Genomic DNA, 18,792 nt, shown 5'->3' with positions numbered 1-18,792 from the left:
TGCCAAACTATGACTCTTAATAAGGCTCATCTTAAATGCAGCTTCATTTTTTATCTTCCATTCGTTTCACCAACACCCATGAAATGGAAGCTTTGACGTATGTGCTAACGAAAAGAACTGTTTTTATCAACTCATCCAGCAGTGTTTGAGGGAGATACAGGCTGATTTCCAAGTAGTGCTTGCAATGACACTGTTCCACCAGTGATAATGTAGTGATAGGAATTAATCGAGTATATACATACATGCTCTCACACACACACATATATATATATAAAAGATTCTGTGAGCAGTACCATTAAGGAATCTTGTGTTTCATCATGTCTTTTCTTTCACACAGACCTTTCTATTGCAGTACTACCAGTTCCCCACACCGCCTTTCCACAGAGTAAGAGGCAGCTAGCACCACGAAAGCTGCAGGCAGCGCTGCAGGCACTGGCTGTGCGGGAGGCGCAGCTCCCCGTGCTCCCTCACAATGCTTCGGTTTTCCTCAAGCCAGCTAGGGTCGCTGTGGACAAGGTTCCTCCACCAGCTTTACTAGAGCATCATCCTTCAATCTTGGCTTCACAGGACTATCGTCCTCCTCTCCCAGATGTCTCCAGATTCTCCAACTAAGACCTTAAGGCTGAAAATAGGCGTCGCCTGTGAATACCTGTAAATAGCAGCGACAGCCCTAGGGAAACCATCGCTTTCAACACAACAGTCAATTGCCATGGGTGTTGCTAACTCACCTGTTCACAAACTGGATTATTATCATTAACATCAGTGACGGTCACTTCCACAGCAGCTTGGGTTACAAAGAGGCCATCTGTGGCGGTGATGTTCAGATAATAAACGTCTTGCTCTTCCCGATCTAGAGGCCTTTTAACATAAACCTTCCACTCATTCTGAACCAGTCCCAGAGCAAACTTCCCTTTGGGATTCCCTCCTGCAATGAGACAAGCAAGACACAACAGGCTGGGGCATTCCTTCAGAGCTCCCACCTAGTTTAAACACACGGACACATCACGGAGGACCTGAACCAAGCAGCTGTCATTTGCTTTACAGTCATCGGTGCTTTCAAACTTGCAGACTCAGGAAATCTGTAATGAGATTACACTCCCTGTGTTTATTGCCCCCCGAACACCTTGTATGAAAGTGAACCAATAACTTTCAGTGGAAACAAAATCCATTTAACAGAGCTGAAGATGATCTCTTGTTTAGCTCCCCATAAGGGCAATCAAATTCAAACTGTGAACAATCAATAGGCCTCTCAGGCTGGTACAATTGTCTTTCCACTTAGTCTCAGGAGAGGATGTAATACACCGTAGCTCTTGTTACCAAGACAATTTCATTAGCTGTTGATTATGCAATCAAGGACTAGAAGTGGGTTCTATTAAGGAATTCTCTAATGAAATCTTTATCATACAGCTGTGCCATTCTTCTGCTCATTAAAATTCTAGTTTTAAAAAAAGTTTACATGACACAGGAAGACACACTAGTATTAAATAGTCCTAACAAGAGGTCATTTGAGGAGCAGTTGGAAGATAAGCAGTACAATTAGATCAAATGTATCCGAGAGCAAAAGCTGCTGAAAGAAGTGCAGGACGCGAAGCACAGCAGCTTTTTATCGTGCCATAACACTGACACTGAACCTTGGCAATGTTGCTCTTCCATATCATTAAACTGCCTGGTGAAAAAAAGCAGGTTGGAAGAGGGAAAGTTTTGGTCCTTGTCATCCTCAGGAAGGAAGGAAGGAAGGAAGGAAGGATGGACATGTCACATGCAGAAGGTTACAATAATCAAGCGGGCACAGTTGTTGCTAATGTGCCAACAGTTATTTACTCCTTCATCTGAAATGGTATAGATCCCTGCCTCCCCCATGAAGAAACCACCATCCATCACCTTTCTCTGAGCTCGATCTTACCCCCCCTGCCAGACCAGAAAGTAAAATCTTTTAAACCACTCTTGTGGCTTAGCCCCAGCAGGCAGCTGAGCTCCACACAGTCACTTGCTCAATCTCCCTCAGTGGGAAGGCAGAGAGAATCAGAAGGGTAAAAGTGTGGAAACTCATGTGTTGAGAGGAAGTCAGTTTACTGGGTAAAGCAAAAGCTGTGTGTGTAAGCAAAGCAAAGCAAAATAAGGAATTCGTGGCAGCTGTTCAGCCATTTCCATGAAAGCAGGGCTTCATCACCCATAAAAGTTACTTGCGAAGTAACTTGCCATCACTCCGAACATCCTCCCTTCCTCCTTCTTCCTCCACCTTTTACTGCCGAGCATGACTCATACAGTATGGGACATCCCTTTGGTCAGTTGGGTCAGCTGTCCCAACTGTGTCCCTTCCAAATTTCTTGTGCAGACCCAGCCTACTTGCTGGTGGGCTGGGGTGAGAAGCCAAAAAAGCCTTGTCTCTGTGTAAACACTGCTTAGCAATACCTAAAACATCCCTGTGGTATCAATACTGTTTTGGTCACAAAACCAAAACATAGAACTGTATCAGCTGCTATGAAGAAAATTAATCCTACCCCAGCCTAAGCCAGTAAAGCCAACTACCAAATCTTCTATGCCCAGCATCTAATATAACCTCACTCTGTAAAGACATATCTGTGCATTTAGTAATTCAGGATAGAGCACTACAGTCACAGCAAACTCATGTGCTATAGAAACTGTGAGGACATAGAAAAAAGCATCACACTGCTCCACTGGCTGGACTTTAAATTCCAGCTAACCCACTAGTAGCTCTTTCCTCACCCATATAAGCTTTCCCCTGTGCTCTCCCATGCAGAAATGCAATCTGAGAACACTTTCTGTGTTTCTCATATATATAAGTGGTACAAAAATATTAAGGGAATGCTTATTCTTTCTTGTAACATGATCAAGAATGTCAAGCATGCCTAGTGCACTTTTGCTTACAACTTATTAAGGGTTCTGACATGTGTCATGGGATCTGCCCAAGCTCAATGGAAAGACTAGGCTCTGAGTAAATAAATATTTAGAAAAAAAAATAATCCAAGGCTGAATTTATTTAAGCTGGCTCTACTGTCAAGTGATTAGGTGTCACTATTGTTGCTTCTGGTGTCACAATTCTGTCAGTTCGCAGGGACTTTCTTAGCAAAAAAATCAAGGAAGAGAAGATCTGAACTTGAAACTGAGCTTAAAACCAAGCAAAAAAGTATAATGCACATTTCATACCTTCCTTTTACATCAAAGAGCAGAAAAGAGGTCACAGGCTATAATCTATGCCGCCTTCATTAGCTACCAATGACAAGATAGACTGGTTTCTATTTAATATGAAAACTAAGTCAATTGAGACAGACTGAGCAAATCCTTCTTGTTAAGCATCACCATTTGCACCAGATGTAACTCTGTCAAAAAAGCATGTTTTAATGAACAAGGTTTCCAGAAAATTAGTCAGGCATTATAAGTATAAAAGGCCCTGTAATCATACAGAGAGGAAAACTGATATATCAAACGTAGGTATTTTCTGCTGATAGAAAATCACCTTTTTCAATCACAAAACCAAGCAGATCAATTTTCTCACCGATTTCTACAACAGTCTGGAATAGTCATCAGAGGCCACAGCTAAACCTTGTTTAATCTGATGTGTGTTATAAACACCCATTTCTCCTAAAGAAGGTTACGCAGTATGTCGATGTGCACTACAGGGCAGATCCGGATACAAGCCAAGGCAATGAGAATCTGTCCATTGACTTGAGTCTTAATATGACTTCAGGGAGGGTAGACCCTTGCTGATTGACGTTAATTTCTCTCTATTCAGTTCAACACCAGCATAAAAAGCTTAACTCTCCTTTATAAAAGGCTGTAATCTTGTCATAGTGAGTTTAATGTAAACCATTAATAAAAATGGTCTTGAATATTCTTACTTAGTTTCATGATATTGATCAGTGCTTTCCTGCATATTAGTTCTTTTGTAAAAGGAAATTATTAACTGCCCTGACCAATTATAAAGCAATACACTCAAGGTACGGGTATCCCATTGCTAGGAAAAGAGGAAAGGTAGAATCTAATTAAAATCAGCTGGTGGCTTTTATGGCTGGCAGTAACACTAGCTTGGAGCAATTTTAAAACCACTGTTGCTTTGTTGGTGATGGAATGGTTTTTAAATCATACATAGGAATTTGGGAGGAATGTATATATATGTAAAAAAAAAGGTCCTTAGGATCCTCCTACCCCACTTTATTCCACCAGAAAAGGATCAATCTGAATGACCAAGTAACCTGTGCAATAAGCAGCAAACGTGTAACAGTTTATCTGCATGCCTTTTTCATTAGTGCTACCTTTCAGGTTTTTTGCTTCTCCAGACTGGCTATGTACTTTGTTGACAGAAGACAAAGGTGGAAGTTGTACTATAAAGTGTAACAGAAATAATGAGATGTAAACACTAAAATACTGTCAAGGAAATACTCTTAAAAAAGGAAAGCAAAAAATCCACACTGTGGCCCAGGGAACCATTTTCTAGTACTCACACATATGTCTTGACACAGATCTCATTCTGCAGTGATTAATTAACTTTTTCACTAATATATGTAAGCAGATTCAGTTTCCTAGGGGCGTTCTAATTAATTAGTTTTTCACTCTGAATAATGTAGCTTTTCTAAATGGAAGCCTCCTGACTACATGTATTAATGGGTTCTTTAAAATCTTTTGGCAGTTTTCTTATGTTCTACTTTGAACGTCACAACAGTGAAGTGCTAGCTACAAAAAACACTCCAGTAACTTTTTAGAGAGGCTTTGAGGCTAAAAGAATCAGCATTATCTTTTATCTTTTGTTACTTGAAGTTTAAATACTGCTCTCCCTCCCTCCCTAGTCAGCAAATAGTACAAAGCCAAATCAAGCTCAAGTTTTAAAGAAAGAAAACAGCCAGATACAAATGAAAAGCAGGGACACTGTGGTCCAAAATAAACAAATCCTGACACACACCATTACTAAAACACACACAGAGGGAATTGTAACGGCTAAAAGAGAACTGAAAACTGGAAGCCAGCAGTATCAGTTTTCACTGCAATGTCCCAACCCAGGAGGGGGAACTGAGTATTTACTAACTTACTTAGTTTCTCATTTACATTTATGCATTTATTTAAATACTTTCAATTTCCAATTAGAAATTTAAGCATTTGCATCACATAAAATCAATAGGTTTATCCTCCACTCCCAGTTTAAGATGTTGCACGTTTACTAAGCTGCTGAAATGATAAATCCAATCCTCTTAGCTTTACTATCATAAAATTGCAGACACTGTTCTTCAGCTTGCAGCACAAGTCCTCCTCAAACACTGAAACATCCATTTCTCCAGAACTCAAGGATCTTAAATACAAAATAAAACCAAACAAAAACCATCACTTTGCTCATACAGGGCAATCAACCCAGTAAAAACCTACTGCGTGTAATATCAGTTCATTCTTCCAAAACACAATGTCCATCTTCCTCATATTCAGCAGAGCCAAAGCTTAAGGACTATTGTCTGTCCTTAGTTTTCCATGCCTGACGGAGCTTAATTAACATCACTGAGGAACAGAAAACCCTTTATACCAAAGTCTTAGCAGCTCTTCTAGTGGTTTTTCCTTGTTTGCCACTGTTAAATCTCAGTAACATCTGTCTAGGTCTAGGCTGGCTAAACATCCTAGCTAAACACCATCACAGCCCTGGTTTTAGTCAAACTGCCTCAACTGATACAGGTGGCAACCTCAAACGAGCTTTCAAAACTACTGTGCTCCCTAACTGCATTTGTGTCACCTGTGCTTCCTACTGATTTTCTATTAAGATGTATACCAGTGCTTTTGCTTTGTGAACATCTCCAGGTGCTATCAAACTACAAATGACAAAGGGTAAGTGTAAAATTTTTGTCCCCCACCATCAAATGCAGATGAAGGTAGATTTGAAAATGGCAACTACTTGCCAGTCATTACAGAAAGCAATCCTAAACTGAAGGATTTAAAGACAGAACATATATTTATCCACCAGAACATATCTACCCTTGTACAAAGTTGACCAGAAGACTGCAATAAGCATCTGTATTTCTCAAAAGAGTGCAAAGGACGCTTCAGTGATCACATCTGACCCAGAATGTTTATTTCTTTCAACTCCTAAATGATAATTTTTCCCACCTATCTTCCGTGTGCTACTCTTCTCCAGGTGCATTTGCACAACGCTGGTTTTGGTGGATCCACATGTCATTCTAATAATTTGTTTTCTTCTTTCTTTTTGTCAGTGTCCTGCTCTTCCTCAGAGTTTGTTTATTGTAAGCACAGGAGTTTCTATGGCTCAGAATGCCTACAGAAAGCCACAGCATTTGAATAATCATCTAGCTAATCTGATTCCATGAAATATTCAGCTGCAGTTCCTGAGCTCAACTTTTGAGGTAAAGTGTGAATAGACTATTTTGTGAGTTAAACTCTAATACGTTCTGACATTTTAATCAAAAGAACCTAATTTGTCCTTGTGCATTTCCCAAATTCAAAGGATATAATCAAAGACAGTAGAAGTTCTGAGCTTATACACTTTAATAATTGTACAGTAGGAATTAGAGAAAGTTTTGAGCTTTCACATCTAATATTTTCAGAAACTGAAGTACCAGCAAAATAGCTAACATTTTTTGAACTATGATAGAAATCAAGGTACTGAATGTTCTATAGTTTTTGGGTCATATGTGACAGTTATTATTCAAAAGTCCAGTTTTTGCTAAATTGACAGCACAGGGATGTGAAGAAAATATTATTATGTAACTAAAAGCATCATTAAATATAAAAGACTTCAGAACACAGAGAAAACCAGTACCTTCAGCTAATGAACACAGTACATGAACATATATTTGCTACAAACATGAAGGGTTTGCTTTTCTGTAGTGTCTCTAGAATAGAATCCCTAAACTCCTTCAAACACCACAAAACCTCTAGGATGAGGCACTACTTGCTTACTTTTAGGTATGGGGAACTGAGGCACTAGCAGCTAATGCACCTTGCCCAAGGCCTCCAAATCCTGTGCTTTATCCACAAGGCTATTTTTGCCCCTACTTCTACAACATACCACACTATAAAGACACAGTCTTTGCAAACCTTTAAACTGAATCCAGACTTTCAAAAAAATGGTCAGAATGAATTGTGGTTGCTTTGAAAATGAAATGACTTCTGATGTGTAACACAGGCGGTCTGTGGCTAACTGGAATATCACACCTCTCCTTATACACCATCCCATAGCCATTTCCAATCTGACAGCTAACAAAGGGGTAGGAGCCTTATCCTCCAGAGCAAAATATACAACCTGTTACTCTGTTAGCAAAGTCATTTTTGCCCATAGTCTGCTTCCTACATGCAGTCCTGTGTAATTCTAGCCCCAGCGAGAACAATGTGAATTTGTCCCAATAATCTGGTTATTACTAGATAATTAATACTAGCTCTTGGATTGTGAAGGCTGGGGGGAGCGGCAAAGTTGTTCCCTACAAAAATCTATTGGACAATGCAAGCTGTAGGCAGAAAAATAACTGCAACACCCTATCACTCATAACATACTCACACAAAAGCTAGTCTGAATCTAGGAGAAAAGAATGATAATAAATATAGCACAATAGGAAAGAGCAATGTTACCACATTCTGAAAAATATGTTAGCAATGTAATCGAAATTGCCTTATGCTGTATATAACAATGCATGGCAGCTAACCAGTGCTTCTAAGGGGATTACTATTTCCCTGGCCAGAAATCTGTGCTGATAAGAAATGGCATCTCCCCACTCCTTCCAACATAAAATTCATTCCTTTTTTTCTCCCCTGCCATAAATAGTGGCATTTCAAAATGAGTCCTGCATGCACTTTTCCATCTCAAAAATAAAAGTGCTTTTCCAAAAAAAATTTAAATGCTTAGATATAGAAGGATTTTCTCTTCTATGAGAATAAAACGTTCTTCTTCCCTTGGTTGAAACATTAAGTCATGATGGTTTCCAAGCTGACACATCAGTTATGATGGGTTGATGGGGCACACTATATTGCTCTGCAGCAAATCATAAAGCATTAATCTTGGAAATTAGAAAAGGAATAACGCAGACAGACAGACAGACACACATACTCCCTTTCTCTTTTCTCACCTTTGCTAGCTGCTGGAAATTCTGTCCAAAAAAAAATAAAAATAAAAAAATGCAATTTTCTGATTCACAGTGGTAATTTAGCTGAAATCCTGCTAAACATTCACCTAAACCTGGAAACATGCACAGTTCTTCAGTAAATTTGATTTTGGGAGAAAATCATGCAAGCTGTTCTTACCTGTAATATGGTAGCTAACCTGCCGGTTGACATCAGACGTGTCTTCATCCCAGGTGCTAAGAACAGCCACAACCTCCCCTGGAGGGTCACTCTCCTTCACCGACCCTCTGTACACCTCATGCTCAAATATGGGTGCGTTATCATTTATATCTGTCACAGTAACTGAGACCAAGGTGGTTGATGACAAGGATAAAGCTTCACCCAGATCCGAGGCCACCACTGCAAAGGTGAAAGCAGGATCCTTTTCATGGTCCAGATCCTTCAGCGTGCTGATCCAGCCACTGTTGCTATCAATAGTGAATGCTTCTGTGATCTTCTCCAGTTCTGATTCCACTGCAAGTGTATAAGTGACCTGCCCATTTGCACTTGAGTCTGCATCAATTGCTTTAACTTGCATAAGTTTCGTTCCTATAGGCATCCCTTCCATTATTATAGCATCATAGCTAGCTGTTTCAAACATGGGCTTGTTGTCATTTACATCCAATACCTTAACCTCCACATCCACAGTCAACACAATGTCTACTTTGTCTAACTGGATGGTGGCCGCAACTTTGAAGTGGAAAGCGGGATTTGTCTCGTGATCGAGTCTCTTATCCAGTTTTATGAGCCCTGTGTCCTGCTCTATGATGAAAACCCCATCTTTGTTATTTTCAGTCAGCTCGCCATTAACTGTGCTATACAAAGCACCCTGATTAGGCAAAACATGCAGAATGTCAATGGTGCCACCTATGAGGGTGTCTTCTGCTATAGTAAAAGAATACTGAGGTTGAGAAAAGGAAGGCAAAATAGTTTCTGGGGGTAAAACATGGATGTAGACAGGAATGAGGGAATGCTTTACAGGAATGCCACCATCAACTGCTTTGACAAAGAATGACAGAACTGTGTTTTTCAGCTGGTTAAAGCTACCCTTGGTGACCATCCATCCATTGTCTGGATCTATTTCAAGGAGATCGGCTACTGAAACGGAGGCTTCACTATACAAAGAATAGGTAATTCTGGAATTGGCTCCATCATCTGGATCTACTGCTTGTACTTGGGTCACCAAGTAACCTTTCCCAACATCTGCTTTGACACTTGCTCTGTATTCAACCGTCATAAATTGAGGAGCGTTGTCATTCTCATCCACTACTATCACCCTCACAGTGCAAAACGTAGTCCTGCCACCTCCATCAAGGGCTCTCAAAAATATACCGATATCACTTTCCAGTGGGTTCTCCCGGTCTAACCTCTCAGTTGTCAGAATCTGCCCATTGCTATCAATCAAAAATCGGTCCTTGGCGAAGTCATTTATTATCGAGTAGCTTATATGGCCATATACGCCTGAATCCCCATCTGTTGCCTTCACATGGATTACCTTAGTTCCAGGAGCAGCATTTTCTCTAACCTCTGCCACATAAACACTCTGTGAAAACACAGGGCTGTAGAGGTTGGCCCCGAGGATCTGTATGTGCACCTGAGCTGTGCTGGTGAACAGCCCGTCTGACACAGAGACATTCAGGCTGTACATGGGCTCCATTCTCTGTTTGCGATGATTGGAAAGGGTGATAATACCACTCTTGCTGTCCATAATAAAGCTGGTCCGATCATTTCCTGATAGGATGCTGTACTCCAGCCTGTCAAAATCAGAGCTGTCAGCATCAGAGGCTTGGACGCAAGTCACAAAATGACCCCGCGGTGCCAGTTCGCTCACATACGATTCATATATTAACTGGTTAAAAACTGGAGGGTTGTCATTCATATCTGTTATTGAAATACTAACAAGAACCTCGCTGCTTAATGGTGGGAACCCATTATCAGTTGCTCTGACTTTCAAGGTGCACTGCTGTATGAGCTCATGATCCAGCATCCGGGCTGTCAGAATTAGGCCGCTGGTGCTGTCTATGTGGAAATAGTCCGTGCTGTTAAAGGTGTCCTGGACTATCTGATACTGCACAATCTTGTTATTGTCAGAGTCGGCATCAATCGCAACAACCTGCAGTACAGGAGTTCCAATCAAAGATGCTTCAGACAAAGTGGCATTATAAGCCGACTGATCAAAAATTGGAGGATTATCATTAACATCATTAATGATCAAGTCCACAGTGACCTCAGCTCGAGCGCCAGTGAGGGCATCACTGGCTCGTACCATCAGCTTGAAAACAGAATTTATTTCATAGTCCAGTGGGCTAACGACACTCAGAACTCCAGTATCAAAGTCGATATTAAACTGGTTGTAGGGATCTCCATCGACAATGATATAAATGATACCCTGGCCTTCTGGACTAGTTGCGTTTATGCTTAAAATTGGCGTGTGCATTTCTACATCTTCGTTCACAGAAGCTGTATAGAAGGGCTTGTCAAATACAGGCATCGCTTTGTTAACAATAGTAATGGGGAGCTCTACGGAAGCAGACAATGATGGGTTACCCCCATCTTTTGCAAGAATGACAACCAAATACTCTATATTCGACAGATCAGAATTGAAGGCTTCTTTTAAAGTGACGCTACCGGATCCTCTATCAATTTCAAAATGTCCATAATCTTCCTTCAAAAGATACGACACCTCACCACTTTCACCCTTATCTTTATCAATAGCCGTCACTCGATATATCAGGGTGCCAGGCTCAGCATCAACTTGCACAGCGGCATAGTATGGAAGCCCTACAAACACTGGAGCATTGTCATTTATGTCCTCAATGTAAACCCTCACCACCACTCGAGCAACACGAAGATGATCTAGTTCACGGCTTGCTTCTACCACCAACTCATACAGCTCTTGCTCCTCTCGGTCAAAGGGGATGCCAGTTGTCTGAATGACTCCTGAGGTGGATTTGATCTTAAATTTGTTGCCTGGGTTTAATATACTGTATTTCAAAGGCTCATTGAGGCGGTTACCAACAGCATTCACCACAGCAATCTTTGTGATATTGGTACTATTTTCTGAGATAGAAGTGGAATAAAAATTTTGTGTGAAATGGAGCCCACTATCCATGGCTTCTTTTACCATTATTGTCACCATAGCAGTGCTATAAAATTTCCCATCAGATACTCTTACTATTAGCATATAATGGTCTTTGGAGAGGCTATTGTTTTTAATAGTGAGTACCCCTGTGCTTGAATCAATTAAAAAATGGTCCAAATTGCCTTCAATTAGACTATATGTTAGTTCAGGAGGGATCTCTGAATCTGGGTCTGTAGCCTTGACTTTGAGAACCTCAACACCAACATATGTGGGCAGGAGCAAGACGGTCTCAAATACGGCCTGGCTGAAGACTGGTGGGTTGTCATTGACATCAGTTACCTCAATGGTCACTTCAACTGGGCTCTCTGCTGTGAGCTGGGGATTCCCACTGTCTCTAACATGCACATGGAAGTGGAAGTGGGCTATTGTTTCATGATCTAAATTTGCAATTGTTCTGATTGCACCTGTGCTGGAATCTACTGTGAAATACTTTTTTGCAGTAGATTCAACAATCTGGTAGACAAGCAAAGCATTCTGGTTGCTGTCAGCGTCAGTGGCACGTATCACAAGAGGACTGTTATTGGCACTCCGGACTATGCTGTTTACAGGAGCCGCTTCGCTTATGCTGCCCGAGTACTGAGAGAAGAGAAAAACTGGTGGGTTATCATTTTCATCAACAATCTGAATGTTCACAGTGGCATTTGATGCCATGCCTGCCATATTTGTTGCCTGTACAATGAGATGATAGGAGGAAGCACGTTCATAATCAAGGGCCTTCTGACTGGTGATCACTCCAGAATATGGGTTTATAGTGAAGACTCCATCCATGTTTCCATCTTTAACCTCATAAACTAACGTGGACTGACTGATGGCAGAAAGAGAGATGACAGAAGTACCGATATCCACATTTTCATTAACCTCTGCTTGGTACTCTTTGAGAGTGAATTTAGGGTGGGAGTTGTCTGCCATCGTCACAGATATCCGCACAATTGCTGTTGCAGACAGAGGCGGAGAACCTTGATCAGTCACTTTGACTGACAAAACAAACTGTCCCATTGTGGTTAAGTCTGGCTCCTTCAGTAATGTAACGATCCCTAAAACTGGTTCAATCTTGAATGTGTTTCCTGTATTTCCTAAAACACAAATATTGGAAGAAAATTAGAAATTAAATACAGCACACTTAATGATAATTTAAATCAGGAACAATTAGTTGTAATTTTTTCAAAGGATTTATTGAAAAAATCCACCCCAACATAATAGAATTGTAAAAGCCCTTCCAGTCTTCCTTTCTGAAAATCAGGAAACTCAGTAGATGGAATAGGTGTTCAAACTTTCAGAAATTCAGGTGCTGTTAACTACATCTTGATTTTGAGTATCAACATCTGAGCAAGTGCTGCATGTACATTACTCCTACTGAAGCAGGAAAAAGCATACCTAAATTATGGGAATTAGTCAAATACATGTACACCTAAGGCAAAGAAACTAGATCAGAGGCTAACAAGCTAATTACATGACAAATGGATAACAACTCAGGCTCTTAATTGAAGGGGATATTAAGCAACCGTAGAGAAGATTACAGTAGTTCAAGACTCAAAGAACTCAATATAAGAAGGTTAAAGTGGCATTTCGAAAAATAAAACAGAATAAATAGCATAGAAAAAGAGATTCAAGTACCTTGTGGCACAAAGGTTTATCATGTGGTCTCTGAGGAGGACAAATTTAGACGAATGAGAGCTAGCAGAAAATGTCATTAAATTTCTATTATAACATGAAAATGGGCATATCGCTGACTGCATAAAGGTAAAAAAAGTGAGTTTGGATCAAGGACCTTCTTTGGGGCCTTTTTTTTTTTTAGTCTTTTTGCCAACCTCTTCTTTAACAAGACAGATTCAAAACTTTTGATACGTATCCTTACCTGTAATTAGAGTTCACCTCTATTATGTAATCTGTATTTTGCTGGCTCGTTGAGTGCCTGCTTAAAGTATAGGATGCTGCATTTATATATGGCATGCATAAGCACACAGACTCTTTTTCTGAGTTTGATTCCAAATTCAAACAGCACATACTGAGTTACATTGATTCCAATCATTATAACATGTTCCTGCTATTGTAATTTACACTTTAAAATCTAGAACTGCTTTCAATCTACAGTCAAGCATCCATCCATAACCTGGAGAGAAATATGTCTCAGGTCACTGTTGAAAAACAAGAGTTTTTCTTTTAATGGTGATTGTTATAGGTGCTGTGTACAGAGCAGTAAATGTGAAAATTGTAGCTGGGATACTACATAGAATGAAGTGAGTTAATGTGAACTATTTTTAAGATGTAATTCACTATCGGTTGTAAATTCTGGATCCTGGAGGCTAATTTAAGCTACATACTACTGCATGTAGTTCAGTACTGGTACTGGCTTTCTATTTATACCCGTCCTTTCAGATCAGTAAAGTTTACTCCACTAGCTAAAACAAAAATTGTGCTATTCACTGAGGAGCTGAGATTCTGCCAGAGCTACAAATTCTCATAAAGATCACAGTATCTGTCACATTTGCAGACACTACAAATGCTGCTGCAGTTACTTTGTCAGTGTTTGCTAATGCAAATAATTTTTAGCCACTGACTGCCTCATGTAAGGCTGGAGCTGGTTCTTCTCCTTTAGGAGTTTCTTATAAAATTACACAAAAGCTACTCTCTTTGTGCTCTCTTCACATGTAAGGTGATGAAAGTAAATCCCCTAAATGAAAGGGCTGTGTACAATCTGAAAGCTGCACTTAAAATCAGCATCCTCAGCTGCAGATTTTATGGATCATATAAACTACAGCAGCAGAGGACTGAATTTTGATGCATCTGGGATTGGAACATCTGTGGATAATGAAACTGGGGGAGTGTGTGGCTTACAGTAAATGGAAGTCTGAAGTCTGATACTGCAGGGAGAGCTCATGACGAAACAGGCTGTAGTGGAAAGGAGTTTCTAGAAAAGAGAAAAACATGCAGACTAAAAAGGACCATCTAATAGCTAAAGCATTCTTTCCAACCATATTTTTCTGTCTGCATCATCTATGGTTCTATGACCAGTGTATAGCAGCCATACTCCTAGCATGTCAGGTTGTTTTTCACGTTGTGGTGGCACCTATAGGTGACTGGAAAGCTAGGAACAGTCTTGGAAAACATTGTCCCAGGAACCTGATCTGGTCAGCTCAGAGCGTGTTCTGTAAGGCACAGTATTGTCCTGCCTTATGTATGTGCCCACATGTAATAGTTCCCCTGATCTAAATAAAAGGCCACTGGAGAATACCGAGAAAGAACTGGTATGACCAAATGCGGTGCATAAAGGAAATACTTGTTTTGTAGTGCTAAGATCTTTGTAGGATCACAAAGGTCTAAGTTCAACAGTTTTAGATGCAAAAGACGTCACCTCCTGGTTTGCTTAAGGGACTCCACTTCCACAAAGCACACAGAGTAGTGACAGAAAAAAGTTCCTTGGGTCTTCTCTAAGCTTCAGGTTATATTGGCTTAGTTTAAGGTATGAGCTTGAACTATATGAAGTTAAATCAGTACGAGAAGGTGTAGATATTCTCATTTCATTACCTATTTCTTGTCATTTAGCCTGTTGCTAATTGATTTAAGCCATTCTAGCTAACAACAAGTCTTTATAATAATATGGAGATAAATAATGATTCTGTAGGATCAGAGCCTAATGCTGGGAAAGGCTTATGATCTGATTAATATGGGGACAATCTGCAGTATATCAGACTTCTTTTTAGGGCAATATAGGTTTCAAGTTTTAATATTATTACAACAGAAAGATTCATACTACTGAGAAGAAAAAAAAAAAGAAAAAAAGCAGGAATGAAACATCAGAAAATCAAAAGGTTACAAATTTCTACTTCCTTTTTTTTCCAGGCACCCCTCCTGTATATATGTTAATAGTTTATCTCAGAGATAATTCCTAATTTCAGATCCATATGAGCCAGAGAAAGTTACATTCACTTGCATGTGTGGCAGACATAATGTAAATTTCTCGTGACCATGCTGTTGCTCCAGCAGAGGAATGCTTTCCCTGGTACAGATTATGTGGTGAATGTAAATATCCAGAGTTCCAACTGCAAAACCAATTTTAATCTGGTACCACCATGCTCTCCCTTAGTTTCAAGAGACCTTGTGCCATTAAAATGCTATGGCTCTGCTGACAGAAGTTTTTAGCATAGCCTTGGTGTTAGTCTCCATGCTCCTCTGATCCGAGTATTGGCCAAGATGCCAGGACATACCAGCTGTTGCGGCATTTGCTTCCGGAGGATTCACTGTGTGCTAGACTGAAGCCAGCAACCTGAAAACAAGTCGCTGGCTGTCGCTTTCAAGAACCATCTTCTGTAAGGGTTTTGAACCAATGACTTAAGAGGTAAAAGGCTCTGTAACCATCTAGGGAATGTGAATAAGATTCTGTTCTGACAGGTTTTGGCTAGAGTAGCTTAAAAATAAAACCCAACCAACAGGAAGGTGTCTCCTTTGCCCACTCTACAGGGGAAAGTAGACCAAAGAAGCTGACTTGTGTGTCAAGACACGCCACCATCGCAGCACTGCTCTGTGGACAGCATGAATAATGATGCTACATTTTCAGCCTCTGTCCTAACCTGCTTCAATAGTGTAGACAAGCTCTGCGTTTTCTCCTTTGTCTTTGTCCAAAGCTGTGACCTGCAAGACTGCTGATCCAACTGCTGCTGATTCAAACACTGAGGCTTCATACAACGGGCTGGTAAAGTATGGACTGTGGTCATTTGAGTCTTCCACATTTATGATGACTCTGGCCAGGTTTCTTCTGTAAGGGAATTCTTGATCGCGGACCTATAGAACAAGTGCATAATACACATCTTCATATCCATCTAGTAAAAGCTCGTAAATGTTACTCATCTGAGTGCTAATAATGCTTTCAGTTCTATTTAATACAAAGTAATAAAAAAAGATCCATTTGTCCCAAAGAACATTCTAAAATACATGCACATGTGAGACAGCAGATTGTAAAGTTAAAGACACTTAGAAAAGCCTAGTGACTTCTTTTTCACTTGTGAAAGAACGCAGAGCAACTAATGATCATGATGTGATTTTTTTTAAAGGGGCAACCACATGACATCTTAAATTCAGTTTTAGGCTTACAATAAATACTTTGTTTTTAATACATGCTAAATGGTCATGCCTTTGCCTGGCCTTCCCTTGTTTTATAGCACAGAGGCAAATAAACCTTGCCCATTGTTCCTTCTTTCAAAAAGCTTCAAACAATTTTACCCACTATGATCAGTCATGTGTCAGTCCAGTGGTTGTAGCTGCCAATGGACTTTTTCATCATTATACATGTACATACCTTTTTGAAGATGATGATACCAATAGTAAACAGAGTAGGAATTACTTTAAGAAATGTTGAGCACTCCCAACAGTTTTATCACACCTCTCTAAACCCCATGCAAAATATCTCAGCACTGCTACACCGATAATCCTGCCAACACGATCCCCAATAGCTTGGTTCCTCTTCAAATAGAGCTAAAACCCCTATTGTATCAAGTAGATATCAAAATCAGGCACCAGGAAATGGACCTGTGTCAGCCATGTCTCTCTGTGATCCAGTTTATATTAATTTCTTAGCCTACTTTCAAAGTACTCTGTGAGCTGAGACCCTATTCAGCTCCTGCTTGCTGGATCTCACAGCAGTTCTCCGATTCCAAGGGTCTCCCGTCCAAAGATCTCCCCATGCCTAACACACCATGAATTGTCCCTTTAAAGGCCTCTTCTGCCAGAGTCTTAAGTAATTCAAGAAAATAGCAGACGACAATGTTTAAACTAATGCAGATTATTATTTTTTTTAGCCTCCAGTCCATAATACACAATCATCACTCGAAAACACACAGACTTTGTTCTGTAATTTAGGCACACTGAGCAAAAAATGGTGGTTAATTTTTTTTCTGCATACCCAAACATTTGGAAATACAGATGAAAGCTATTTTGTATATCAACAGTTTATGTACTGATGTCTGTAAAAGTAAACTATAAACCAGGCTTGCATTCAGAAAGACTGTAGCATCCTCTATGACAAGAAAGCAGTTATCTCCCTGTGAATAAGTTTTCAAATCACTTTCAGCCTCACTTCAGAAACTCTGAAAATTACCTTGAGTGAGAGGACCAGATGTCAAGAGATTAAATAATTTCCTGCTTGCTCTCCCTCGAGATAGCAAATCATCTCACATTCCACACAATGAATTCAGAATAAGTTTCCCAAAAAGCCCAAATAAAACATGTAAAATAAATACACAGCAGGGCAGACAAGATGAAATTAATGACTACTTGTGCTAAGAGTCCTTTGCTTATGCAAAGACTAAGGCACGTATGCACCTGAAGCAGCAGTGATTGTCTCCTGAGCCAAGTGAATATTGCATTCTTACCATGACATTAAGGATGTGCTTATCTTGAGCTTCGTGGTCTAATCTCTCAGCAGTATAGAGCACCCCAGTGCTGGGATCAATTCTGAATTTTCTCACGCTGACTGTATCGATGCTGCTGTGAATAGTGTAGCTCAACTTATGCTTTTCATCTCTGTCTATAGCTTCAATTTGCAGAATTTCAGTATCAGGGAGGATGTCCTCTGAAATGGTGACATCATAACTTGGTTGAGAGAATTCTGGGCCATTATCATTGTTATCCAACACCTTGATAAGAACCTATAGTTAAAAAAAAAGAAAAGCACTTGAAGTTACTGAAGTCTAGCTAGATTACTGAATAGGCACATAGGGAAATGGAATTTACTTCAGGTGGCTGATAATGTTATGCTGCTGTATGGTGAGACACATCATTTAATATTAAATGCTTACTGTTCAGATCAAAAGAAATAGTAAGATACGACTTTGGAGGCAAAATGTTCCTAATTATAAGACCTACTCAGAGCTTGACAAAGGAGTCTGTATTTTCAGTGTCTATAGACTTGGAAAAGTATTCCTACAATAGTCAGAGGTCAAGGTTTTGCCATCCCTTACAACTGCTCTGGTTACAAGAGACTTCTAGAGCTATTATGGGATTTCCTTTCCCCTTCGCTATTAATAAGGCTATAAGGAAATCCTTTCCATGTTACTTAAATCTGCTTTCACACAATTAAGATTTGGCTAAATCCTGTGTTGTTTCCTGCCTGATAAATTGCATTGGGACATACCAGCAATGTCAAATCATGACAGAAGTGGAGACTTCAAGTTGCTGTTACACCTTAGGCTGTGTTAGGACACTTGATGAGGCAAGAACAGGAGACATGACCCAACGACCATGCAAGCCCACCCCACACAGATGAATACATACCACCAAGGACAGGTAATCTCAGGGCACTGGTGACAGGATTATTTTTATGGTTTCATCCTTGCTCTTCCTTTGTCAGTGATGGTTGCTTTATTGCAGACTAGTTCACTTTCCCCTCTAACACCTATTTGCCTCCCTTCTGTTGCAGTTTATGAACAGTAGAACTTCTGCTAAAAATGTGAATGAACGCTGTGCCATCTGCTTCAAGTCTGTCTTTAAAACCTCAGTATTGATCCCTAAAGAAACTTGGAGAGGGGGAAGGCAGCCAGGATGCTGCTGTT

At 40.1% G+C, this 18,792-nt stretch overlaps 1 protein-coding gene across 8 annotated transcripts in view; it reads right to left on the bottom strand.

Moving 5' to 3' along the window:
• The window catches only part of FAT3 (FAT atypical cadherin 3), a 425,303-nt gene that overhangs the window by 71,370 nt on the left and 335,141 nt on the right, over positions 1-18,792 (bottom strand). For 7 of the 8 annotated variants that reach the window (XR_005102452.1, XM_037376330.1, XM_037376323.1 and 4 more), the window contains 4 exons: positions 17,614-17,889; positions 15,817-16,027; positions 8,248-12,321; positions 729-925 (listed from right to left, as the gene is read on the bottom strand). Coding sequence is in view for 7 of the 8 variants with exons in the window: in XM_037376330.1 (XP_037232227.1) it covers positions 729-925; positions 8,248-12,321; positions 15,817-16,027; positions 17,614-17,889 (4,758 nt within the window). In the remaining variant the exon portion in view is untranslated. Of the gene's footprint in view, positions 1-728; positions 926-8,247; positions 12,322-15,816; positions 16,028-17,613; positions 17,890-18,792 lie in introns of those variants that run through there. The other variant, XM_037376329.1, reaches the window with a different exon arrangement.

Source organism: Falco rusticolus, chromosome 2 (assembly GCF_015220075.1).
Source record: "Falco rusticolus isolate bFalRus1 chromosome 2, bFalRus1.pri, whole genome shotgun sequence".
Taxonomy (NCBI): domain Eukaryota; kingdom Metazoa; phylum Chordata; class Aves; order Falconiformes; family Falconidae; genus Falco; species Falco rusticolus.
The sequence above is the reverse complement of the archived record's forward strand: the minus strand, read 5'-3'. Positions and strand labels throughout refer to the sequence as shown.